We start from the raw sequence: 27,955 nt of genomic DNA on the forward strand, positions 1-27,955 counted from the left end.
AGCGCCCCAGCTGTTCTCCCCCTCCCCTGGGCCATACCATCAGTCCACTAACGGGGGGGGGGGAATTGGAATGGAGAGGACAGGACCCACCACCCCGAGCGCGGGGGCCTGGGCCCTCCCCCGCGCAGAAGGCAGCGTGGGCGGCCCTTTGTGTTCGGAAATCAAACCTCCGTGCGCGGTGAGGGGCGGCCGCCGCCTCTGCCCCCCGCCGCCAGAGGCGGAATGGTTGGTCCCCCGCCGGGGCGGGAACTGCTCCGAGGGGTGGGGAGTAGCGGGCACGCGGGGGCGTTGCCGGCCGGGTCTGGCCCCGCCGCGAGGCGCGGACGAGGCGCCATGGCTCCCCCCAGGAGAGGTGAGCTGAGCCCGGCGGAGAAGGAGCTGCTGGCGGTGATTGCCCGAGGTGAGGCTGCCCCTGCCCGTGGGGCGGGAGAGGCTTTAGCTGCTGAGCGCGGGCCCCCGCCCGGCCCGGCGCTTGGACTGAGGCGGCTAGAGCCGGGGAGGAGGTTCCCGCACTAAAGGCCGGGAGTAGCCTGGCAGCCCCGCGCCCTCCGGCGCCTGGGGACCGCTGTGGAGCCCGGGGCCGCTGGGCCCCGCGTTCCCTGCCTGGGGGCGGGGTGAGCGTTACTGCGCGTTGGCCGCTGGGCTGGATGTTCGCTCGCTCTGTGTCACGGGGCCCCGGGCGCTGCCCCGGGGTGACTCTGGTTGGCCGGGGAGAGCCGGGCATGGAGAGCGCCGCTTTGATGCTTAGGTCTCTCGCCGCGCAGAGACTAACACTAGAAAGGGGAATGTTTGTTTCCGCTTCCAGGGTCACTCTCGCTGCTGCAGCCCAGCTGCTCGCGGGGGCGGAGTAAACCCCATTGGCGCGGCGGCTCCTGCAGGAAACCCCAGCGATAGACCGGGCTGCTGACCGCTTGTTCCCAGGCAGGCTGGGATCTGGGGCCGTTTCTCCCCCCACAGAAGGCACTGGGGGTTGAAACTCTAACCGCCTGCGTCCTGAAGGGCCGGGAGCTGCAGACTTTCCTGCCTCTCTTTCTCTGCCCCAGGCTCCAAACCCAACAGGTGTGGGTCACTGCAGCCCTATTTCCATCGCAAGCTCTCTGCTTGAGCAAACAGAAGAATCTAATCAGTTTCCCAGGGAACCAGCTGCCCTCTTCCCTGTTACTTTCCTTCTTGCTCGGTTTCCTCATACCCAGAGCCAGATTTAGGGGCAGGCGACTGCCCGGGGTGCCAGGCTTGGGGGATGCTGGGCTTGGGGTGCTGCTTTTTCTTGTTAGTGACAGCAGGGAAAATAGAATGTTTGAAGTAACATGTTTCAGATGTTCTGTATGTGGATTTATTTTTCACTAGCCTAGACCTTTCTAGAATCTCATAGAACCTTCCAGGCTTTCTGAGAACTACATTTTCCTCGAACATCCTACAGTGTTGTTAGCCATGCCCTCGCAGGTATCTAAGGGACAGGGTGTCGCTAGACAATCAGTGAGATATAAGACTGAATCAAAATGAAGTGAGAGCCCAGCTGCGATATTGTGAACCTTGTTCTATTGTGTAATTGTGAAAGTGTACTTGTGTTTTAAGACTTGAGAGTGTAAATAGTGACTAATAAAGGACATATTTAATGAGACACCAGAGATATCTATCAAACCCCTATCTACACAGCAATATACAATAAATACTATTACTTTTTTTGCCGTGCTTAACATGTAATGTTTGATGACGTTCTAAGATTGCAGAACATAGACTTTTGCACTCCCTAATACTGTCTGTTTTCCATGTAGAAAATAAATGATGCCCCCAAAGAAGCCTTCAGGAGCGCAATGTAGGAAGTAAAAAGCTCAATAGCAGTCTAGTTTGCAGCAAGGGGCAAATTTGATGGGGAAATATCTGAAACAGAACAACATAGACCGGACTTTAGGCCAGTAGTGATTGTCCCAGTGCAGAAGAAATTGAGCAAAGCATAAATGATGGTAGTCCTATTACTAAGGAATTATTAGATTTATCTCAAGATAAGGAATGGAAATGTGAGGAAAGTGGTGGAGAATCATCCAGGTTTCCTGGCCATGTACAGGAGAGTGACGATAAAGAAGAATGTGGCTCACATGAAAAGGAGAGAAATGATAAAGAAGAATTAGGCTTGCATGATGACAGAAACAGCCGTGAGAAAAATTGCACACCACAGATTGATACATCAGAGCCTGCTTTATAACTGGCGATCCTAAATTCTACTGATATTGATCATGCCAGCAAAATCGAGGATATGATGTTTCCAGTAAATGAGCAGAACAGTTCTCAAAGTCACACTGCGAAAAAGTGCTTGGTAATGGTGAGAAACTGAATTGGCATTGATTAGTTTAATTGAAATTAACTGATAATGTGTTCTGGTTTTGTTGCAAAATATTTGACAAGAATGCCAAATTGTTGTTTGTGCTTTCTGGGTAAAGTTACTGGCATAATTTAGCTGATGCTCTGAAGCAACCCCACCATTTTACGGCCTACTCCAAAAGGATGGAGGTCAAGTCCAGGCTCAAGCTGAATAAATGCACAGATGCAGAAACCCAGCACTGGAAGAACGTGCTCGAGTAGCTGATCTCAATTATCCTCTTCCTTGCAAACAAATAATTAGTCACAGTGAAAAGTTGTCATTTACAGTAAGATTAGTTGACAAGGATGTCTGTATCCAAATAAACACTTGATCTGTTTCCGGTCTGTGGATGCCTCCACTGGAAAAGGCCTAAAAGAACTGTTTATGAACATTTTGAATGAGAATAAAAAGCTTCAGGATTACCGTGGCCAAGGCTATGACAATGGCATGAACATGAAGGTAAGAAATAGTGGCATCTAGGCAAGGATTCTTGCACTGAATCCAAGAGACTTCTTCATTCCTTGTGGTTGTCATTCCCGCGATCTGGTTGTGTCAGATGCAGTGTCATCTTCTTTAGATTCAGTATCTCTCTTCAGAGTACTGCAAAGGATATATGTCCTGTTCAGCATCAACTATCAGGTGGAAAATCCTCATGAACAGTGTTACAAATCTGACTGGGAAGCCTCTAAGTGACAGTTGCTGGGATAGCCGCATTGACAGCATAAGGCCAGTGAGGTACCAAGTGACTGAGATTTACAACACCCTGATGGAACTGGTACAGTCAAGTAAAGTCAAGGCTGGAATCTGACATGAGGCACAAAGCCTGGCAAACCAGTTCACTGACTTCAAATTTCTGGTCTCAAATGTGGTTGGGCACAATATTCTGTTCCAAGTAAATGTAAGCAAGGACAGTCAATGGACATTGCGACCACCGCTACTACTTTGATGAGAAGCTGTCTTGAGTTCGTTGTGGCCTGCAAAGACAACAGATTTTAAGGTGCTATCACTGCTAAAGAAATGGTGGAAAACTTAGGAGTTGAGCCTGTATTCACCAGAAGACAAGACTGTTTGGTTACAAAGGCAGAGATGACGCAATGGCAAGCTCAGAAGAAAAATTCGAGGGAGTTTTTTTTTGTTGTCACTGCTTGAGTGTCCATCAAAGAAAGGTTCGGATAAATAAAGCACCACGAAAAGACCTGGTTTTTTTTTTTGTATGACCTTAGTAAGCTGCTGGAGGATAGGAAATCACTTTTGAACAATTGTATAGACGCTGACATGGGAATGTTTGGACGTCGCTGATAAAGACCTCTACGTTGAATTGGACAACGTCATCACATTTTGCGACACAGGAAGCACTCTCCACCCCAGGTTCTCAATTCATTTATGATGCAGAGCTGAAGGACACTTTCCCTAATGTGTGGCTAGCTTTGAGGATTCTGCTTATGCTGCCAGTCACAGTTGCAAGTGGAGCACAGCTTTTTGAAGCTAAGGTTCATTAAAACATATCTTTGATCGAAGATGGCTGATGAAAGACTGACATCACTTGCTACTTTATTGCTTGAGAATGCCATTGGCCAGTCTTTGGATCTCTCTGACACGGTGCTTCAGTTTGTGAGGGCAAAGGCAAGAAAAGTGACCTTTTGAACTAAAGGACTAGGGTTAACATTCTAAGGCTGTCACCTACTGTAACACTATTTAATACTGGTCCACCCAATGTTGGTGCACAGTTCAATTTCTTGATAGTACATTTCAGTTATTTTTAAAATTAAATAGCTTCTATAAGCTTAGAGGAAACAAATTTTTGTTCGCTTTTATATGGCAGGAATACAGATTTACATATGCTAGCGTGCAAATTTATCGTCTTATACGACAGGGATAAAGCATGCATGCAAATCATCCATCAAAGTCATGAAATGAGCTACAAATGCAATAAAAAATAAGGTACTCAAAAGTTTAACAAATGGAGGGGGAATGCCATCTGGTCTGGGACCGGCTCTGTTCACACCCTACTGCTCACAGGGATCCATGTGGGCGAACAGCTTTTTATATCTGTTGGAGGTGACACAATGCTCACACAATGCTGGCTCCTTTCCCTCTTGTCCTAGCTCTACATGGGGGAACACATATAATTCAGGTTCTGAATCAGTCCTGCCCCAGATTTAGAGAGGATTTATTATGTTGTGTAGTTGGTAGGTATGGGGATGTCTCGCTGCAAATTTTTACACTTACACACACATACCCTCCTATTGTACGCATTGCACTAGCATGTTCCCTGGCTAATATCTAAACAGCTAATGGCTTCTTTGTAGTATGTTTCAGTGTGTTAACTTCTCAAAAACACTTCCCATCAAATAATAGGATTGCTGGGCCCTTAATATTTTTCATCTGTTACTATCCTGGCCAAGGAAAATGACATCACTTTTCACGCTGATCTGTGGCCATACAGGATCCAAAATGTAGTTTCCTGAATCTATATATATGAATATGACCTGAGGATGAGCCTGTTCAACACATTGCTGATGTCTGCTTCCTTATTTAGTTCCAGATGCTGATCACTTGCTATTCATAAACAGCAAGTGGAACAGGGGACTTAGGTTTTTGTTTGCCTTTTTGTTCTGCAGAGAGACTTTTTTTTTCATCTGCTCTTGACTTTTTAAAAGCCTGAACAGGAAATTATAATGTTTTTCTTTGGCCTATTAGCATATGAAAGACCCACAAAAATAGAGGAAACGGATTTTACAAGGGAAATGGGGAAACTGACAGTGCAGTCAAATGCACAAAGTAATCCTACTGAGTGTGGTGGGAGGGGAAAGGAAACAGACTTTTTTCCTTCTAATTTCTGTCAGTTACAGTAATCTTCAGAGCAGGCCTGCACAACTCGTAAAGCGGCGAGGGCCATATTACTCCAAAGAAAACAGCTGAGGGCCGAAACCCCCCGGCCCCGCGGAAACACCTCCCCCCCCCCCCCCCCAGCGCCGCCCAGCCCCACGGAAACAACCCCTCCTTCCTCAGCACCACCCCGTGGCTCTCCCCCCCACCCCAGCTCACCTCCGCCTCTGAACACTCTGCCCTGCTTCTCCCCCCCCCCCGCTTCCCGCAAATCAGCTGTTCGCGCGGGAAGCCTGGGAGGGCTGAGAAGCAAGCGGCAGCTTCGTGCTCAAGCCGAGGGAGGCAGAGACGGAGCGGAGGTGAGCTGGGGTGGGGGGAGCCGCCCGCGCCACAGCAGGTAACCCAGGGGGAGGGGCGCAAAGGGGAACCGCTCCCCGCCCCAGCTCACCTCTGCTCCGCCTCCCTGGGCCTGAGCGCGAAGCCGCCGCTTGCTTCTCAGCCCCCCCAGGCTTCCTGCGCGAACAGCTGTCCCGCGAGCACTCCATCCCCATGTCCCGCTGGGGGGGGGGTGGAGGCGCGGCGGCGTGCGAGGGCTCCATCCCTGTGTCCCACTTGGGGCGGGGGGCGGCAGCGCACGAGGGCTCCATCCCCGTGTCCCACGAGGGCGTAAAAATATCCTTGCGCCGGCGCCGGGGGGGGGCCTGAAAGCCCCGCCCCTGCAGCTCTGATTGGGCTGGACTCAGCCGCCCGCATTGCTGGCTCCTGTCGGCGGGTAGGCACGCCACCAGGAGCTGCCCCAGGAAGCACCGCCACGCCAGCCTCGGGACTTTGTGTGCGTGGGGTTTGGAATCCCCCTGCGGGCCGCACAGTGAGCCCCCGCGGGCCGCATGTTGTGCAGGCCTGCTTCAGAGCTACAGTTAGCAATAGTAAGCAAACAACTTGCAAATAGTTGACAGTGCTCCTCTAATAAAAATGAACATGATCACAGTATTTTCCAATTACTTACAATTTGCACAATTATAATTATTTAAAAATAAAACTTTAAGGCAAGTAATATAATTTTAAAACTTCGCCATAAGACTATAGACCACATCTTAAACACAGATAAGCTTTAAAATATTTTCATCCCATTCTTTGTTATAAGTGTAAGCCAGGGATCGGCAACCTTTGGCTCGCGGCCCGTCAGGGAAATCCGCTGGTGGGCCGGGATGGTTTGTTTACCTGCAGTGTCCGCAGGTTCAGCCGATCGCAGCTCCCACTGGCCGCGGTTTGCAGTTACAGGCCAATGGTGGCTGCGGGAAGCGGCATGGGCCAAGGGATGTGCTGGTCGCCAAAAATTTAATAAGCTTGTGCATAGGTCTTTTTTGCAAGATTGGGGTCCTAAGTGATGCACTGGAAATCTTTTTAACAATCAAATGTTTGTCATCATTAATGGTTTTGATTTACTTGCATTTCAGCTTGGATCAAAAAACAAAACAAACAAAGCTAAAGTGTCTGGTTCTCAGATGTTACCACAATGGATTTAAACATTTCAACAAAACAGCAATGTTTTTAAATATCTTAATTTAACAGTTCTAATAATACTGGGTTTTTTTACTTTATAAAAACTAATTTGGGGGCTAAACTAATGGACAACGGGCCTCATTTCACTCAGCATATTTAGCTGCATGGCTGTGAAGAACACTGAGGCGAAATGTCTCTAGATTTACCCTCTTTGTACAACCCCCGATTTCCTGGAAAATCACACAAAAGGAAGCTTGTTATGGTGTGATCTGACTGCACTAAATAGTTACTTAAAACAAATTATCTGTCACTTGGCATGCTTTCCTAGGGAGGGGATGAAGTAAAGACAAAGTCTCAAGTATTGTTATGCTGAAAGGTTGCTTTAGAGAACACCTACATATCTCATTCTCCAACACCCCATCCCCCAGGTCAAAATAAGCTTTATCATTCATTTAAAGGGTTCTAGAACTTTTTAATTATACAGACCACTTTCCTCCCTTCATTCTCCCACTTTCCCTGTTTTCTGTTCAGTTATGGCCTGATCCAAAGCCAGTAGAACCTAAAGGAGTCTTTACGTTGACTGCAGTGGGCTTTGGATCAAGCTTGTATCCCTGTGGCTCAATAGAAAGGATTTTGTAGGCAAAAGTTTGAGACTTATGCAGGCACAGCCTATTCTGTTCTTCAAACTCTAAAAAATTAGTCTTTAGAAAAATAACTTGGCTGCACTTTGGTTTGCTTATGCACAAGGCAAACAAACATTCCCACAAGCTAACTGCTGAAGTATTTCTTAGTATCTGTCTTTGTTTAACCAACTCATGCCAGGTAATTTTATTTTTATGATGTCATATTTTTGGATTCTTTTTGTCCCATGAACAAAAGGATGGGCTTTCATTTGTTTGTCATAAATAATGGATATTGGTTTAGGACACTGGTAGAGTGGGAGTTTGGGGGCTGGGCTGGAGATTAGACACAGTTCTGTCTTTTGGTCTTGATGACCACTCGCTCAAGAAATACAGTCATTATGTCTGACATGGATATATTATAGTAGTAATGTCCCACTAATTTGACTTCGAAACCAGTTCCCATAGAACCCAAGGTCAGAACAATTTAGTATTTAATACGGTACTATCATCACTTGCATTGTCTTTGATGAATTAGGATCTCAGATCTTCTGCTACTACTGTCAGAATAATGATACAGAACCAGGCTTTTTAAAAGATTAGAATTTGAATTTCAAAAGTGAGATATTTGCCCTGCATTCTTGTAAATGTAGTTCATAACCTTTTTATTTTAAGTTTGGGATTTTTACTATCAACTTACTTTTTTGCACATCCCACTTTCTTCATCAATAGTAGCTATAAAATCAAACATCTTCAACATAATACACACCTTAAAATTTGTATACAGCACAAATAGTATGATCAACAGGAAAACTACATCAAAATTATTTTATGAATGGCTTTTTTATAAAATCATCTTAAGACATAAGTATGAAAGTGCTATCCAGAAACAACAAAACCATTATCTCTTATTCCAACCTGGAAATCTATCACACACCAGAGAAATATCCAAGTTTAAATGCACTTAGAGTTTTCCTCGAATATTTCTTGCCTTGGTCACCGATAAACCCACTTCCCTCCCTTATTCCATCTCTTCTCTCACACACCCATATCTACTGTACTTACCGTATATACTCGTTCATAAGCCGAATATTTTTGGTAAAAAAGTGACGCATCAAAGAGCAGCGATCGGCTTATAAACGGGTCTACACCAAAATTTGATGATTTTAAACTCTATGGAATCATTGAATTGAATATCTAATACAATGTCGTTTTGTTTACCTGGAGCGTCTGCAGGCATGGAGCCCCTCAGCTCCCTGTGGCTGCAGTTTGCTGTTCCCAGCCAATGGCATGCCACTTCCCGCAGCTCCCATTGGCTGGGAACGGCGAACCACAGCCACAGGGAGCTGAAGGGCTCCATGCCTGCAGACGCAGCAAGTAAACAAAACGTCCCGACCTGCCAGCGACTTACCCTGACGAGCCGGGAGCCAAAGTTTGCCAACCCCTGAAATATAGGGTCAGCTTATGAAAGGGTTACACAGTTTTTGTTATTTTTACCTAACCATCTGAGGGGGTCGGCTTATAAATGAACGGGCTAATGAACGAGTATATACGTATCATTATGAAAATGATTTCAGGACACATACACACTCCTTCCTCACAGAAAATACTCAGACCTTTTAGAGTGAATTCAGCTTGTGGAACCAGTATGGTAAGCTGCCGTTACAACACACTTTTTTGGATTTGAATTTTAGAGTGGGTGGGTTGGTTTGTTTTTTGGCCAGAGTAGAAAGGGGTGTTGCAAATGTAAACCAAAAAAAAAGTAAATTATAAATCATTCTTCATTCTGACAAACAAAGATTTCAAAGCTCAGTAATACCTCTCAATCTAATTAATATTCAAAGTTACTGGGAGAAGAATGTTAGTCATTAGTTAAAGGCTTTGATATCTATGTGAACGTTTATATACAATACCTTAAAACATTCCCTTTGTATTTATTTACCAAGTCAGAGCTGTCCTGATACAACTTATGAAAAAAGATATATTAATTTCCCAAGCTCAAGTTTATAGAATAGTCTAATTGCTTCACATAAACAATTTTCTTTAATCATAGAACTTGGAAGGGACCTCGAGAGGTCATCTAGTCCAGTCCCCTGCACTCGTGGCAGGACTAATTATCTAGACCATTCCTGACAGGTGTTTGTCTAACCTGCTCTTAAAAATTTCCAATGATGGAGACTCCACAACCTCCATTCCAGGGCTTAACCACCATGACAGTTAGGAAGTTTTTCCTAATGTCCAACCTAAACCTCCCTTGCTGCAATCTAAGCCCATTGCTTCTTGTCCAATCCTCAGATGTTTAAGAAAAACAATTTTTCTTCCTCCTCCTTGTAACAACCTTTTACATACTTGAAAACTGTTATCATGTCCCCTCTCAGTCTTCTCTTCTCTAGACTAAACAAACCCAGTTTTTTCAATCTTCCCTCACAGGTCATGTTTTCTAGACCTTTGATCATTTTTGTTGCTCTTCTCTGAACTCTCTCCAATTTGTCCACATCCACACAGTACTCCAGTTGAGGCCTAATCAGAGCAGAGTAGAGCGGAAGAATTACTTCTCGTGTCTTGCTTATAACACTCCTGCTAATACATTCCATAATGATGTTGGCTTTTTTTTGCAACAGCGTTACACTGTTGACTCATATTTAGCTTGTGGTCCACTATGACCCCTAGATCCCTTTCTGCAGTACTCCTTCCTGGGCAGTCATTTCCCATTAATTCAAGTCTTCTAATTACTTTACTTTGATTTTAAAAACTTCTTGGCTTTTAACTTCTAGAATGTAATATTATTCATCCCTGAATTTCTTCATGCTTGGTATCAAATTTAGTCTGAGTATTTCATTTAAAATCAGAAATAGAAAGATTTTGCATTGCTTTGATTCTTCATTTCCTCCTTTTTAACCCCTTACTTTTGATGGAACACCATTTTATTTTATTTTTAACCTCTTACTTATTTTTTTTTAAGGAAACACTGAAGAAGCTGGAAGGCTCTTGGGCAGCAAGAATGTCCGTGTCAATTGCTTGGATGAGGTACAACAAAACTTCTAAATTGAAAGTATCTTAGTGGGTCTATCAAGGAGAAGTATCAAGTTGGAAAGCTATTTAGAGGTCTGCAGGCTTCCAAGGAGCTAAATAACTCTATAATTTAGCACACAGGAAGTGGCAGACTTCTGAATAGCTTTTCAACCTGCAGCTATTAGTAAGCCTCTGAACTACTCTTAATCCTCTGAAATACTTTTATAGATTAATATCTTTAAGCTTAGGTGTAGTATGTGTTTTCTCTCAAACTCTCTACAGGCTTTGTTGACAGGTGAAATGGTATAACATGAAGCCCACAAAGAGCTTGTAATCTGCATTTCCTATTGCATTTCTTCCAAGTTTTAATTCTGAAAGAAGTCATGCTATCGCAGGTTATCCCTGTATTTTCAAGCAAATTCTGCATTATTGGATAACTGTGCCATCAAAACAACGGTGCTTTGCCCTACAGCATGCATGCTGGCTGACTAAGGAGCCAGTGGCATTGACTAGCTCTGAAGTGGGTACAGCCCTCTTTAGGGGAAGGGAGGGAAGAGAGAGGACAGTATAGAAGTCTCAAGGACCAACACAGACCATTTAATATGCAACATGTTAGTCTAGGGTTACCATACATCCGGGTTTTCCTGGACACAGCCTCTTTTGGAGCTTCCTTTCTCTGTCCATGCAGATTTTTCAAATAACAGGAAATGTCCAGGGTTTTTGCACAGCAGACAAGGTGCAGCTCAGAAAGAGCCCCGATTGGTGCGCTTCCTGATTGGTCCTTCCCCTGCATCTGCAGCTGATTGGTTGATTCCCCTGCAAGCCACAGCTGCCAGATCTCGCCCACCCAGCTTCGAGGCATGGGGAGGGGGTCCTGCAGGGAGGTGCTGAGTGTCGGCTGTTGCTGCATCCTGGGCTTGCACCAGCCACCCTACTACCATGACATTAGGATCGCCTCTTCCCTCAGCTCCCGCTCACCCCACTGTAGCAGTGTCCGCTTTTTTGGGAACCTGAAATACAGTAACTCTATGGTAGTGCATGTTAAAAATCACACCCTGTAGAATGCATTACCCCTAGACATTGCCTAAGTCTAAGCTATGCTCCCTCTTCTGCCCCCTCTTCCCGAAAACCCTTAAGCTCAAAAACTATACTACAATTTCAAGCGGATATCTGCTCCCAAGGATTATTATGAATTCTTATCTATATTTGGCCCAGTGCAGTTGCGGGCAGGAGGGTGGGGTGTCAAGGTTTCTGGATGCTTTCTGGAGAAATGATCGTTAAGGCTACATTTTAGTCATGGGTATTTTTAGTAAAAGTCATGGACAGGTCATGGGCAGTAAACAAAAATTCATGGTCCATGACCTGTCCATGACTTGTACTATATACCCCAAACTAAATTTTGAGTGTTCGGGGGGGGGGCAACCCGGGGTTTCTCGGCGGGGGGGTGGCAGCGCGTAGCCTGGGACCTGTGCTGCCGCTGGGGGGAAGGTGGGGTGTGGGGGTGGCAGGCTTCCTACCTGGCTCCGCATGGCGACATGTTCCTAGGCAGAGGCACAGCCAGGGGGCTCCACGCACTGCCTCTGCCCCGAGTATCAGCTCTGCAGCTCCCATTGGCCAGGAACCGTGGGCAATGGGAGCTGCAGGTGTGGGCAGCACACAGAGCCCCCTGGCCCCTCCACCTAGGAGACGAGGTAGGGACATGTCGCTGGTTCTGGGGAGCCCCCTGAGGTAAGCATTGCCCGGAGCCCCCTTTCACACCCAAACTCCTGCTGCAGGGAGGGGCACGGCCTGAGACTACCCCAGCAGCAGCCTGTGCGGCTGGTGCAGGGGCTGCCCAAACTGTTCAGGGGCCCCTGGGCCAGCCACATCAGCCACTGCAAAAGTCACAGAGATCCCAGAAAGTCATGGAATCCATGACAGATTTGCAGCCTTAATGATCGTATGCTCACTGTTGACCCTACTGTATAGCGTTAGACGCTGTCCCCCAGACTGAGCACTAAACTAACCACCTGATTAGATTATTTCAAACTTGTGACCTTTCCTAATGCAGGGCTGGCTGCATGCACACAGCTGTCTAAACTCAATGATCTGGATTACAAAATGGAGACTGTCCCGTCCAGACACTTTCGTTTAGAAACCGTGACTCACTAAAACGAATTCCTCTCAATTCTCCAGTATTAGGAGGGGGTATGTTGCTATACCTCATACTTTCAATTAGAAGTTTCAGAGTGGTAGCCATGTTAGTCTGTATCAGCAAAAAGAATGAGGAGTACTTGTGGCACCTTAGATACTAACAAATTTATCTGGGCACAAGTTGTTCAATTAGAAGTGTTTGTAATTTTCATTCTCTTTTCAATCAAGGTCAGGTTATAGTCCTCACAACAAGTCATCCTGGTTGCTAAAACTTCCCTTAAGATTAGGCTAGAGTGGGGAAGTATACACTAATGTAGCTACATAGTTGTAGTTGCATCAGTACAAACCCCTAATGCAGACACACTGAACCATTTACTGCACCTTTTTTTGCACAATTGAAATGGGTTTACAGAAGGAGTTAGAACCTGTATAACTACACTGCTGTAGTTACACCAGAGAAGTTCTGGGGAAAAACCTTCAGCTACTGGTGAACCCTTCTCTCATATTTTTGGTATTGCAAATAGGTGGTAAGTGGGAGGGAGGAGTGGTAATACAGTTACAGCTCCATCAATTATAATTAAGAATTGACAGTATGACTTTCACAGTTCAGTGTCTATAAATCTTGGTAATAGTCTGAGAGGAGCCTGAACTAAATATTCTTACTCCCACATGTGTGCAGTGGAAAAAACTTTCATTTGCCAACCTAGGAGGCTGGCAACTTTCCTAGGTTTATAGGGTATAATCTGTCTTTAACGCTGAGTACATGTAGAGGCCTTTGGCAAATGGCGATAGTTATTTTGCATGGTAATAATACAGAATAAAAGATATGCAAATAAAACAGTGTAATGAATGAGTGTGAAATCCATTATACATACAGTATAGTCCTTTTACCCAACACTTTGCTTTATGGTTTGGTTTTGTTAACCCACACGTCAAATGAGGCATTGTACATGGGTATGTAATTACCAGGTGGGAGTCTTGAACAGTACAAAGATCTATAAATGTAATTACCACAAGTGCGTATATTTCTTTCTTGATTCTTCTCTCATTAGCATGGCATGACCCCTTTAATGCATGCAGCATACAAAGCGAAAGCTGACATGTGCAGGTTGCTCTTGCGGTATGGAGCGGATGTTAACTGCAATGAACACGAGCATGGATATACTGCCTTGATGTTTGCTGGACTCTCAGGTAAACTCTTTTGAAATTTGTATTTTCAAATTTTTATAATATTGCTATCTAGACAACAGGCCTATGAACAGGTTGCAATATTTCATAATGCAGGACACTGCCTTAGGATGGAATAATAAAAAGATGTTATTGCTTAAGTAATGGGTGGGTCTGTGTAACTGCAGAAGTACTAGTACAACCCAGTATGCAGGAAAGATGATGTTGACTTATTTTGTCCTATATTAAGTTGATTTGCTCATCTATTTGAGGCATATGCTATATAATTCCTAGTGTATAGGGAGGAATACTGCCGTACTTAGTCCTGGAGCCTTAAAATTCCATCTGTCATGCAATGATTTTCCTGCACAGCAGGGTGAATTCTGTTTAATTACATTGAGTTCCTATGAAAGACACTCCCTTACTGAAGGATGGGTGGAGTTTTAAGACTCTCTAACTGTAGCTTTTAATAAGAAAAGCTATTTTAATACTACTGAGGCTTATCAAATTTAGTCTTTCTGCAAGTCTTGGGCTGCACGCAGATTATAGTTCCTCTGAATGTATTTAGCGAAACTTTGGCAAGGGATAGATCCCTCACCCAATTTCCTTCCTCTAGGGATTGATCACTAATAGTTCACTGCGTGTATCTGATTCTTGAACTTTGAGCTCAATTTGTTATTTGTCACTGGTCATATTGTATTGTTCCTGTTCCCTGATTTAGATAAGCAATAATTCTCTTACAATCAGTTGAAGGGCTTTAAATCTCTGAATGAGGGGTAGAAGATAAGGATTAGGGAAGTTTGACTCTTTTTAAACTTCTTCCTTTCTGGGTCACTCAGATCTTTCCCAAAGCATAATTCCCAGAGAAATTAATATAAACTCCTAGCTTGGTGTGGAGACATTAGTGTAAGATATTAGTTAGACGTAGAGTGAAATCAGTGGCCCACAATCTCCAGTATGAATACTCGTGGATGTTAGTTTTCAGACTTTTAATCTTTGAGCTCAAAAAGAAGTGAGCACAGCTGAAGCAGTGTCACTCTAAAATTAGAGCAAATGCAAGAAACATTTATATTTTTTTCTCCTTTATAGTCACGTCACCCTAGTCAGCAGTCCCACAAAAACAGAAAGTAAAGGAAGAGCACATCTGGAAAATAGAACCAACAAGCCTGGTCACAAGTGTCTTTATTAGTCTCCCTGAAGGGCACCAGTTAAGTGATATAATTTTGCCAACAAATTTAGCTTCATCTTATTTATTTGGTATTTATCCCAGCCTGAACACCTAGTTCCCATTGGGAAGAAAGGAACAATCTGTTCTCTGCTCTACACTTCTGCTCCATAATAGTACTGAATTTATTCTTCTCTTAGAAGACAAGATGCTGTAGTTGTACTGTCAAACTAGAATAGCAGGGCTTGCATCTATATTGCTACCCACTGGGGGGGCAAATCTTGGCATTGAGAGATACACACTTGATTCAGTGGGAATTGAACATGTGTAACTGAGGGCAGAATCCAAGCCTGAGAGTGTGAATTTTTATTCCTTGGGCTTTGCAAATAAGAGAAAAATACTGTTGGCTCTTTAATCCACTGTTTTAAACCAAGGACATCAAGGATTTGTTGTGTCAGTGTTGTCCCTTTTAGGTCTTGAAGTTCAACTTGAAATTAGTTACTGGTCTTCTCAAATTATGTGCATCTACAAAAGACAAAACAAAACTCTGTATTTCTTTTCTCTTCAAATACAGGCAGCAAAGAAATCACCTGGATGATGTTAGAGGCTGGAGCAGAGACTGATGCTGTCAACTCTGTGGGAAGGACAGCAGCTCAGATGGCTGCCTTTGTGGGTAAATTGAAATGATCTCCTAATTTTCACCAGGGCTATAAAATTATATGGTTTGGTGGATTAAACTGTTTATTCTTGGAGGAACATTACTTCACATTTCTGCATTAATTGATTAAAAACAGAGGATTAGATTTTATTCCATGTCTCCTCCTATAATGAGTGAGCAGACAGTCAGATTTCATTCTCAACAATGTTAGAACATCTATGATCCTCCACTCTGCTGAAATATGCGAAGATAGTTGCTACTGTGCTAAAAGTGTGTAAATTACACTAGGTCATCACTTTCCAAACCATAAGACAGACTGGGAAGTTCTAATGCAGACTTTGCCACTGACTTGCTGTGGATGAGTCATTTCACCCTTTGCTCAGTTTCCCCATGTATAAAAAGGGAAATAATATTTACCAGCCTGCATCCCAGGGGTGTTAGGAGAATTGTCCAGCAAGTTTTATTTATCTAATGGTTACAGCAGGGCACTGTAGACCTGAGATCTGTTTCCAGCTCTGCTATTGATTTGCTGTGTGTCTTTGGGCAAAGCACAAAGCCAGTCTGTGCCTCTCTTTTCCCATCTATAAAATGAAGATCCTTATGCACCTTTGCAAAGTGCTTTGAGATATTTATATGGCACTTATTATCCAAATACAAAGTATGAATATAGCACCTATTCTCTTGCTGTCCAAAAGAAGATATGTGATTAAGACTCTCTAGTTTCGCTGGTTACCTGTTCCTTTCTCATAAATTATCTAGTGCTCTAAATCCTGAGATTGATGATGTCCAGTTCCAACAACCAGTGTCTCGTCTCTTCTCTTGTCTTAACACAACCTTGAGGAACTGTTCTGATGTGTCTTAGGCCTCCCCTGTTTACATCCCATGCATCCTATAGACAATGCTCTGACCTATTTTTGTGAATAGATTACTCTCTCAAAATGAATAGCAGGAGGGCACAATTGCCAGAGAGCTCCTCTTGAAAATTTGCTGACACCAATATGGCAGACCCCTGTATGTTTTTGAATAAGAAAATATGTGGGGATTATTGAGAGGAATACTGATCCCCTCATGGCTTAATCTTAAATATATTGTTAAAGGATCTTGGGGAGAAGAAATTAGGGGGGTTTCTCTCTCAGTCCCTACAGCCTGACATCTTATATGTACTTGTTTACTGCCAAAAGTTAAAAATTGTGCTAAACCAGCTCCTGTGGAGATTGGGGGAGGGTGGAGTAATAACTAAATTACATTTTCACTCTTAATGGCTTTTTTTTTTTTTTTTAATTTTAGGTCAACATGATTGCGTGACCATCATCAACAACTTCTTTCCACGGGAAAGGCTAGACTACTACACTAAACCACAAGGACTAGATAAAGAACCAAAACTGCCAGTGAAGTTAGCTGGGCCTCTTCACAAAATTATTACTACTACAAACTTGCATCCTGTTAAGGTGCAGTAATGTGTACATCTTCTTTATTGGCATAGGACCAGATTCTGTAACTCTTGTGTTGAGAATTAGCTTATTGATAAAGGGATTACTTGCAAAATAAGGTGATCTTTGAAATGAGAAGGCATGGCAGAATCTGGCCCATAATTAAGAATATTAAATCTGAGATATCAAACTAATTGGTATTATTCCATACTATGCAAGAGATCATGAGATTTAGTATGGTACAGGTAAGTCAGAAACTGAGCTCACATGTCTGGTCACAGATTCATACTCTTGAAATAAATGCTTAAACCCATTTTACATTTCCTTCCTTCTTTTAGTGGAAAATTCAGGCAACATCCAGTCCTAATACTAGCTCACTGTTCTTTCAATTAATGTGTGTCACTTCAGCTGTCTTACTACTACTTTTTTTTTCTTTAATCCCTATTTCATTGCAGTAATGTCTGTTGCTGCGACTTTTGAACATATGTGCAGTTGACTTATGTTTTTACCTGTTGGTATAACAGTCAAAAAAAAAAAAAAAAAGCTATATCTTGTGGCTTATTTCTATGTGTAGCTCAGAAAATAAGTAGCCCTAAATTCCTACAGCTTACGATTGAAAGTTAGCATTTGTCAGCTATCACCAATCTGAGATACCATAGTTTTCATCTGCATTTAAAATAGGAAATAGTTCAGGTACCATTGTGGTATCTATGGCATGTGCAAGTAGGTAATTATGTACAGCATTACTTAGAGTAGCAATTTGGGCACCTGTCTTTGAAAGTGTTTAGTTCAGTGTATGAACAGTCTATTTACTGCACTCTAGGCTTATTTAGGTTAACTCTATTTTCATCCATGTAACCTACATGCTTTAACTCACATGCTTAAAGGAAAAAAGGGTTCCTCATTACATTAAACGCTCTTCACTGTTCCCTGTAGATTGTGCTGCTGGTCAAAGAGAACCCCCTATTGGCAGAAGTAGAAGCACTGCTGAAATGCTACAGGGTGTTGGACCTGATTTGTGAGAAATGCATGAAGCAAAGAGATATGAATGAAGTACTGGCTATTAAAATGCACTATATGAGTTGCATCTTCCAGAAATGTATTAATTTTCTCAAAGAGCGAGAGGATAAACTGGATGGATTAATCAAAAGGTATGCATTTATACAGAATTTAAAAGGAGTCTGAGGATCTATACATAAATTCATTTTATACATATCAAAAATAATGTGCCTATTAGGGTGAAGTGAAGCTGGAACATTGGTTAGTTTGGGGTTTAAAAACTACCAAGATTAAATTGCATTATTTAAAAGATTCCAGTTTAGCATTGTCCAGGGGAGCCCTGATCCCCTACCACTTATGTACAAAAGGCATCCAGTACTCATTACTCCTGGGGGAATTCTACACCACTGCGCAATGCAGAATTTTGCAGAAATTAATGTGTCGCAGAATTTCCTTCTTTCGGAAATGGGCGGCAGAAATGTTGACTGCCGCTAGAGGCTGATGGCAGGGCTGGCTTTAGGCTGATTCCCCAGAATCGGGCCCCGCCCCTTAGGTACCTTTTTAATTTTTTTACTCATCTGGTGGCAGTCCGCTCCGGGTCTTTGGCGGCATTTTGACAGCGGGGGGTCTGCTCCGGGTCTGTGCGGGGGGGTCCGCTCTGGGATTTCGGTGGCGGGTGATCCTTCAGTGCCGCGGAAGACCCAGAGCAGACCCCGTGCCGCTGAAGACCCGGAGCAGACCCCCTGCCACCGAAGTGCCACTGAAGCTCTGGACCGTCGCCAGGCATTCGAATCGGGCCCCGCAGTTCCTAAAGCCAGCCCTGGCTGCTGGACCCAGCAGAACCCAGCTCACAAATAGAAGACAAGGCTGAGGAGAGTGGGAGGGAACTGGAGGATTCCCAGCAGCTGCAGTTCCCAGCACAACCTGAAGGAAGGAGGCAGCGCACAGGAAACTCCATACAAACCTGGAACCCAGCATCAGGCTATTCCCCCACCCCCCACCCTCTGGATCCCTGGGCTCTAGGAGGGTAGTGGATGCAAGTGTCTGGGCTGGAGGGGCCAGGGGTGGGCTCTGGGGGGAGGGGATATGAGTGGCCCCCTGGCTGGGCTCTGGACGGAGGAGGCAGAGAAACAGGAACTGGATTGTTATAGGGGTTTCTTCGACTCTCTACTTCTGGGGGAATTTTTTTCTCTCTCTATTCAGACATACCCGCTGACAGGTATATTGAAATAAATTACCAAAATAATTGAAACTGGAATGATTATATTGTGCTATTTTGACACATAAAATTTGCAGAATTTTAAAATGTGCACAACATTTTTAATTTTTTGGCGCAGAATTCCCCCAGGAGTAATTCATGCATGCAAAGAAGGGTGCAGTCATCAGCACTGAACACCCCATAGGTCACATGGCTTGGCCAGGGTCCTGAATGCCCTGAAGCACTAGAAAGATAGGTAGTGCATGCATGTGAGTGTAAAAGCGATGCAAGTTACACTTTCAAATGTATAGCAAAGGTCGCCTGTGAGCATGTTGCTGTCTACTCCACTCTACTCCCCAGCATAGACTCGAGCAGGCATAAAGCAAATGTCCCATTTAAAGCCAGTGGAATTTTTGCTTCTAAACCAGTTGGGTTTGTGTATCTTGGGTGGGATTTTCAAAAGTGCCTAAGTTCTGACAGGCTATTTTGATTTAGGTGCTTAACTTTCAATGGTGTTGAGCATCTGGAGTTCCCACTGACTTCAATGGATATGTTGGTGCTTCTGAAAACTGGGTTATAAATGAAGCAAATAACCCTGTCTCTAAAATATTAAAATCAATTAATACAGCAGTGATTCAAGAATTAAGAGGATAAATAAGGGAAAAGAGGAGATAAGATAGCTTAGTGAAGTCAGGACAATAATGTGGTATTACTAATAGACTTTTAAACAAGAACTGTGCCTCCATGTCTTATAATTTAAAACAAAGCAAAGCCTCTCTAATAAGCTGTATGTCTGGCATTGCTGATATTGGGGTAGGTAGTCGAAATACAGTGGATAGGCGTTTCCACAACTTAGCTGTAATTTTATTTTATACTTCAAAATTGTTGTGTAATTACGTACAAAAAGCTTCTTTTGCATTTTTAACTTCACTGTGATTTTGAGAATATAGTATTTACTTTGAATTTGAATTTTAGCATAAAATTACAGTATGAGGAAGGTAGCCAGGGGGACAGCGGAATAAATAACAGCCTGGACCATGCTTGTTAGTAAACGCGAATCATTAGTTGCTAATGGATTTTCATTTAATTTTTGCTTTAAAATTTTCAGTCTATTGAAAGGCAGAGATACAGATGGTTTTCCTGTGTATCAAGAGAAGCTTATCAGAGAGTGCATTCGAAAGTTTCCTTACTGTGAAGCTACCCTGCTCCAGCAGCTGGTGAGAAGTATTGCTCCAGTTGAAATTGTAAGTGTCTCTCATTAAGCAAATAAGCGCTATTTTATAAACAGATTAACTTCGATATCCCACATAGTAAAATCCCGATTATTCAATTGAATTTAACATGTCTTTGTGTCCCTTGACTTATGTTCTCTAGGATGCAAAAGTTTTGAATGTCCCCTGAGAGATTTAAAAAAAAAAAAAATTGGGATTCTAGGGAATTCTTCTTTAACAAATACAGGAGAAGCTCTGACCTTTGACAATTGGGTTTCGTCTAGTTTCTGTTTCCCTACTGTGGCTTTGACTGTGGAACATTATTTATTAAAAATCTTCACATCAGAAAACTAGAGCAGAGTATTCTGATGCCAGCACTTCGTATTTCTCTCCATTTGGGGAGGAGGCGAGAGATACTCTCTCTCCCTGTTTCTCCTTGCAAAACTCGCTCCATAAATTCAGTGGTGTTACGTAGCTTAATAGTCTTATCCTGCACTTGGGCAAAACAGCAAGGGGTGTAAGGACTGCAGGATCTCTTGGGACTCTTGCAGTCATTATTTCCAATGGGCCAGAAGTGAATGGAAATAGGTGATGATAACTTGGAAGAAAAGCATCTTTTTGAAACTGCCTTTATGAGCGGAAGAAGCAAAATGAACAGCTGTTGGTGTCCAGTGCCATGGATGCCTAGTAAGAAAACTAACTTTACATCTTCCCATATGTGTCTGATAGGAGACTCTCTTTAAAGAGTGTTTTAATTGGCTTATAATAAATCTTGTAAGAGACTTATTTTTCAGAGGAAAGCACATCAGCATCTATTTCTGAAAGCTATGTGTGTTAAGATAGGGATGATAATTAATTTTGTGACACAACTGTTATACACTTTAATGAATTAAAAATATCCTTCATCTTACAGGGATCCAATAAATTTGACTGTTCTGTAGTTTAATTTCTGCAGTAGTAATTTATCTAGATCAGAACAAAAGACAGCACAATGATTTGAATGTTCATACAAAGCAACAAAGAGTCCTGTGGCATCTTAAAGACTAACAGATGTATTGGAGCATAAGCTTTCGTGGGTGAATGCCCACTTCGTCAGACCCATGTTCTCTTATGTATGGACGCTTATGCGTCAATACATCTGTTAGTCTTTGAGGTGCCACAGGACTCTTTGTTGCTTTTTACAGATCCAGACTAACACGGCTACCCCTCTGATACTTGACATAATGTTCATCCACTGTCTCAAACTGTTTAAGGCCCCCTTACAGCGGTTTCTTCTACTTTTTTCTCTGTTCCTGGCAATCTCCTCTTCCCCTACCGACTCCCTTCAAATGAATCTGTTTCATTGCACAGCTTTGACACTCTTGGGCGTACCTATAAAACTCTAGAAGAATCTGTGCTATCAGTTACGTTTGTCCAGGAGTACTTGATCTTAGGCATGCATAATTATGCAGATCCAGTATGAGAAAAACCCAGCCTCTTGTGTAGCAATTACTGTCTTTCTCAGATGATGTAATGGTTTTAGATTTATTTTTGAGCTGGAACAACTTGTTTGATCTTCCCCCTCACCCCCCCACCCCCAGTGTTAGCATCATTCCAAGAAGGGATTCTTAACACTTTCATAACATTACCAAAGTAGTATATAATGATGGCTACTGCTTGTACTTTTTGAAGGAGCAGGATGTCTGTAAATTGTATCTAGTATTTTAAAGATTCCAGGTTGCAAATATTCAGTTTGGAATATTTGAAGACATGGAACACTCCAGTACGTCAGTGCCAAGAGAAACTTTTCTTTCTAGCCAGTACAGACACTAATTTGCACAATCCTGCTGCATATTCTTTACAAACTGCCAACCCTAAATGAAAAGAATATCACAAAGTACAGTTCATTAATTCATCAACAAATACATTAACAGGATGTTTTAATTATGACAAAACAACTAAAACAATGGAACATCGCATATGTTCTCTGATATCAAGACACGTGGGCATCTGTGTGAAATAAAATGAAGTGGTGCCCCAATATGCAGAGATACTGGAGAACTGCTTCACCAGATGCCACAAATGGGAGTGAATACAAAAAAAATGTACATGTTAATTTCAGCAGCATTAGATACAGGGACAATATCCATTGTTTCCAAATGGGGAAAGAACCTCAATCGGGAAAGACATTCTCTTTTAACGTTTCTTCAAGCAATGGCACATAAAGTGTTTAAAAAAAATTCCATGGGAAAAAGCTTTTTGTTTATAGGCTCACAAAGGATACTTTGTAGTAAGTGCAGGAAAATATTAAATGTGACATTAAGAAGTCCTTTGTGCTCTATCTAAAGTCACACTTAATGCTAAAGTGGTACTAGTAGATACAGCTTTTCAACTGTAGATATGCTTCATCAGAAGCATAGATGTTGCTGTGTTTGTGTACTGTTATCCTTTAGGGCTAATGCTGCCCAAGACTAATGGTGCACAGCTCCCCTTGAAGTCATCAGGTGTTGTGCATGTTTAGCCAAGGGTAGAATTTGGTCCTTTATATCATAGACTTACTGGAGCAGCTACAGTATTTTGAAAGCTACTATAAAAGCTCTGAAATCCTGGCCATCAGAGTTTTTGCAGATCACTTGGTGGAAAGAAGTGGTGAGGGAGGATTTTGCACATCCACTACTTTCTAAAGTGATGGCAGTATTGGAATGTGGGTTTAAATATTAATTCTAAACTGATTAGCCTAAAATTGGATTCAAGCTTCTAAGATAAAATAAAATAATTTCTATCCCCCTTCTTTAGAAACTGCAGACTAGACAAACCTAAGCTACAGCTGTTTGTGTAAGTGTAATGAATGATAATAGTGGAGGGTCCTGCATTACGGCTGGGTTCACATGATTCGTTTTCTGTTCCTGTTGCTACAACAGAAACTTCAGTGAAAATGCATAGAGCCACCAGGCATCTTGCTCTTAAGTTACAAATTACCAAAACTTCTTGCTAAATATACAAGTCATATTTCTGCAGTCTTTAAATTATGTTTTTTCTCCTCTTTATTGCCCAACTTTTCCCTCTTTCCTCAGGGCTCTGATCCTACTGCTTTCTCTGTACTTACACAAGCTATTACTGGCCAAGTGGGCTTTGTGGATGCTGAATTCTGTACAACCTGTGGGGGAAAAGGAGCAGACAAAAGATGTTCAATATGTAAGATGGTAAGAGACTGTAGTTTAAAAAATCTGGAAGTTGAAGATGTGCCTTATTTCCAGTCTGAATTTGCCTGATTTTTAATGGTGAGACTAATTAACCATTGGAACAATTTACCAAGGGTCAGGGTGGATTCTCCGTCAGTGACAATTTTTAAATCAAGATCAGATGTTTTTCTAAAAGATATGCTCTTGAAATTATTTTGGGAAGTTCTATGGCCTGTGCTATACAGGAGGCCATACTAGACCAGAGATGGGCAAACTATGGCCCACGGGCCACATCCGGCGCACGGGACCGTCCTGCCCGGCCCTGGAGCTCCCGGCCGGGGAGGCTAGCCCCCCAGCCCCTCTCCCGCAGCCTTAGCTCGTCGTGCCGCCAGCTCTCTGGGCAGTGGGGCTACATTCTCCTGCCGGGCAGCGCGGCAGCGAGAGTCGCCAGCTGTAGTGTATTAAATTTTTCCCCGTAGGAATGTGCTAATTATGGAGCACCAGGACAGGCAGCTGTAAGTAGCACACCGTAAGTAGCACATTCCTACAGGGAGCAATTTAATACACTGCACCCAGGTAGGGAAGGCTGTGCCTCCCAAACAGCCTGGCCCCTGCATTCCCTATCCGCCCCCTCCCACTTCCCACCCCCTTGACTGCCCTCCTCAGAACCCCCGACCCCTCCAATCCCCCCTGCTCCTTGTCCCCTGACTGCCCCCTCCTGGATCCCCTGCCCCTAACCGCCCCCCCCAAAACCCCACCCCCATCCAACCCCCCCTGTCCCGACTGCCCCCACCCCCATCCACAGCCCCGCCCCCTGACAGGCCCACCGGGACTCCCTTCCCCTTATCCAACCCCTCCTGCTCTCCGCCCCCTTACCGTGCCACTCAGAGCACCAGGACTGGCAGCCGTAAGTAGCACATTGATACGGGGAGCAATTTAATACACTACACCTGCCCTCCATACAGTTTCGGAACCCCAATGTGGCCCTCAGGCCAAAAAGTTTGCCCACCCCTGTACTAGACGATGACAATTGATGGTCTCTTCTGGCCTTGTAATCTCTGAATATATTACTGCCAGTCTGGAAAAGGAAGGTTACTTACCAGTAATTGTAGCTCTTTGAGAAATGCCCCTGTATGTTCAGACTCAGGAGATACAAAGCACCTGCTTGTGGTGCAGGTATCTTGAATCCAAGAAGTAGGAATATTTAAAGCCCCAAATAAAACACTGTGGGTTAGAGGGCGGAGTTACAATACATTGTGGATTTCCTAAATTAATTACAATAGAACAATAGTTTCCTTTTTGAGATAATGTATAGAATACCCACTCTGAAATTACAATTATAAACAGTCACACAAAGTAGTACTCTTAGGCTATATAACATATTGTTCCAATATCCTGATTAACTTTATGGGGAGATAAAGCTAAACATTTAAACTATTGTACTGCCCTGTTATATGAAGGTAAAGTAATGGCTCTGGAAAATTTCAGGTTATTTATTGTGACCAGAACTGCCAGAAAATACACTGGTTTACCCACAAAAAAGTTTGTAAGACGCTGAAGGAAGCTCATGAGAAGCAAGAGCTAGAAGCTGCCAAAGAAAAACGGAGACAAGAAAAAAAGCAAGAGAGAGGTTAGGATCTACAGTTTGCTAACTAAAATTAATCCTGCACTAACAAATTCTACTACAAGAAGCAAAAGTAAATTCTGTTACTGCATGTACTAAGTGAGGTTTAAGAGAATGTCTTGGTTGGTAGAAAAAAATGACAGTAATTGTTGGAATGCTTAACTTCTTATTTGTGAAAGCATAACTTTGTATACAATAACAGAAATACGCATGACTCTTGAGTACAGTCGGGCACCAGGAATTCTAACTTTGCTGTTTCAAATCTTAAAGCTCTGATCAAAAAACCTGAAATCCTAATTGTATAACTTCACTGTATAACTGGAAGACCAAGTGACAAGTTGAATAATAAAAACAAAACCGCCAATCCACACACTAACCCACTGTCCAAAAGGTTAACTCTGAAGTTAATTCTTCGCTACATTGTGGGTATGGGGAGAGGAACAAGGAACTCTTGTGTGAATATGTAGGGGGTGGCTATTTGGTTGTTTTGGGTTCTTTCCTTACAACCACTAAGAAAATGACAAACTCTGAAAATCCTGCAACAGAGTAAAAATGCCTAACACCCTTCCTCCAAAACAATTTTTCTGTATGTAATTCAAAGGAAAGTCTCTGAAGTAGCATACATGCTCATTCTCACTTCCCTTCCCCATTTTATTATCACTACTTTATATGTTTTAACTTTATTGTAGGCAAAATACAGGAGCCATGTCATTCTTGCCTTACTCACAGGAGAGTAGCTCTCCTCAGTCAGGCTGTGAAAATACTACTGCAGAGCAGTTACTAGTATATCAGAAAACACACCACCTAGTGACCATCTCATGTAAATTTAAGGAGCCAAAATGGGCTTTTTTAATCACTCTGACCCCTAAGTAGACCCTAGAGGTTGGGGGTACAGGAGGGTGCTCTGGGCTGGGACCAAGCGGTTTGGAGGGTGGGGGAGGGGGAGTCAGGGCTGGGGCAGGGGTTTGGGGCGCAGGAGGGGGTCAGGGTGCAGACTCCAGGCAGCACTTACCTCAAGCAGCTCCCAGAAGCAGCAACAGCATGTCCCCCCTATGGCTCCTAAGCAGAGGCATGGCCAGGCGGCCCTGTCTGCAGGCACTGTCCCTGCAGCTCCCATTGGCTGCAGTTCCCAGCAGGGGGTGGCGCTTGGGGCTGGGGCAGTTTGTGGAGCCCTCTGGCTGCCTCTACACTTAGGAGCCGGAGGGAGAACATGCTGCTGCTTCTGGGAGCTGCACGGAGTGGGACAAGCCCCAGACCCCGCTCCCCAGCGGGAGCTCGAGGCCTGGATGCAGCCCCCAGGCCATAGTTTGTTTACCCCTGCCTTAGGAAGAATTCCTGTGTCTAAGGTCATTTAATGTAGTCCTGCTTCCTTATTACTTTTAGAAAAATAAATATTAGGAAACTTGTTTGATAGCAGGGTGAATAAACTTCTCAGTGAAACAAAGAGAACATACCTGCCAAATTCAGCCTTAAGAATAACAATGTCCACTTCTTGTGTGGGTGTTCCAGGGGTTTGTTGATGATGGGGTTTATGAGAGGTGTGTGTGTTTTTTTTTTTTGTTTGTTTGTTTTTTGTTTTTGTTAGATGAAGCACAGGCAGCTGATCCTAGTTCCACAAATGAGGAGCAGTCAGACCTTCACCCAGGAGCTACCAAAGAAGTGGATCCAAATCATGCAGTTGACAGAACAGAGGAAAGTATGCTTAACAATGAGCCAGCGGCCCCACAACCTCGTCCTGACAATCAGTCTAAAAGCGAGACCAGCTTCGCTGACATTGCTGTGCAAAAAGTTCAAGAATCTGAAGAGTAAGATGATGGTGGGGAGGGGACTGAAGTCTTGGCTGAAGTCCCTGTACTTCAGTGTCACAATGCATATTCTAAGTTGAATATGTTTATAGCCCTCACTGCATAGCATATGCAAGACTTCCTGTGTGAGATAGCATACGTCTCTTTTTTTTCCCCTGAGTTAAGAAATAGGCCAGCATAATCACATACTTTAGACTCCATTATAAGTTGTCAAGATAAATCATTTATACTCTAGTCAATACTATATTTGCATATATCCCTCTGGTTGTACCTACAATAAGTGTAGTAAACCTATGTGAATATCTGTGGAAAATAAGCCACTTGCTAGTGAAATGGGAAAACATTCAAATCACTTGGATTATCCTTGTTTTCAAAAATTAAAATCCTATATATAGTAAATTAAAGATTTTTCTCCACATGCAATAAAATTGAAGCTGAGAGAGTCTTATGAAGTCATATGGGAGTTTAGCAGTTAAATTTCTTTACAACTCTTCACAATATAATTTTTTTTTATTATTTTTATTTTATTTTATTTTATTTGAGAGTCTTCATCTGGATTCTGAACACTCTTCACTGTCTTTACTGTGATTAGTTAGTTTCCGCTATTGGTGCACAGCAATATATAATTTGTCTGTTTTGTGACAATTTTCATTAAATGATACTGCTGATCCAGCTGTCTCAAGTTGACTGTGAAATGTATCTTTCAAATAATTACTTATTTGTTCAGAGAGACAAGACAGGTGAGGTGTGATATCTTTTATTGGACCAACTTCTGTTGGTAGAAGGGACAAGCTTTTGAGTTTCACAGAGCTCTTCTTTGGGCCTGGGGAAGCTAACCAGTGTGTGTAAGCTAAATACAAGGTGGGGACAAGTTGCTAAGGATAAGTGGTTCACAGATGCTGGAGGAGACCACTTCAAGTGAAGTGGGCAATTATTTTTTCAAAGATATTCAAGTCTGTCACAGACCAATGAAAAGATTAGTCCAAGTTTTTAATATTAAACATTTACATTGACTAGAGTGGGATAGCTTCTAAATTTCGTTTTAAGGAAAGGTTTCCATTCTAGAACAGTGAGATTTTAT

The 27,955-nt window shown here is 43.1% G+C and overlaps 1 protein-coding gene across 1 annotated transcript; it reads left to right on the forward strand.

The window, feature by feature from the left end:
- The first annotated feature begins 266 nt into the window (after positions 1-266).
- ANKMY2 (ankyrin repeat and MYND domain containing 2) lies at positions 267-27,542 on the forward strand. Its single transcript, XM_054020272.1, has 10 exons — positions 267-400; positions 10,274-10,338; positions 13,509-13,647; positions 15,363-15,461; positions 16,734-16,894; positions 17,813-18,027; positions 20,182-20,317; positions 23,338-23,466; positions 24,934-25,075; positions 26,655-27,542. Exons 1-10 carry the CDS (start codon positions 334-336, stop codon positions 26,876-26,878), a joined length of 1,377 nt encoding a protein of 458 aa, XP_053876247.1. The 5' UTR covers positions 267-333; the 3' UTR covers positions 26,879-27,542.
- The last annotated feature ends 413 nt before the right edge of the window (positions 27,543-27,955 follow it).

This window comes from Malaclemys terrapin, chromosome 2 (genome assembly GCF_027887155.1).
Source record: "Malaclemys terrapin pileata isolate rMalTer1 chromosome 2, rMalTer1.hap1, whole genome shotgun sequence".
Taxonomy (NCBI): Eukaryota; Metazoa; Chordata; order Testudines; family Emydidae; genus Malaclemys; species Malaclemys terrapin.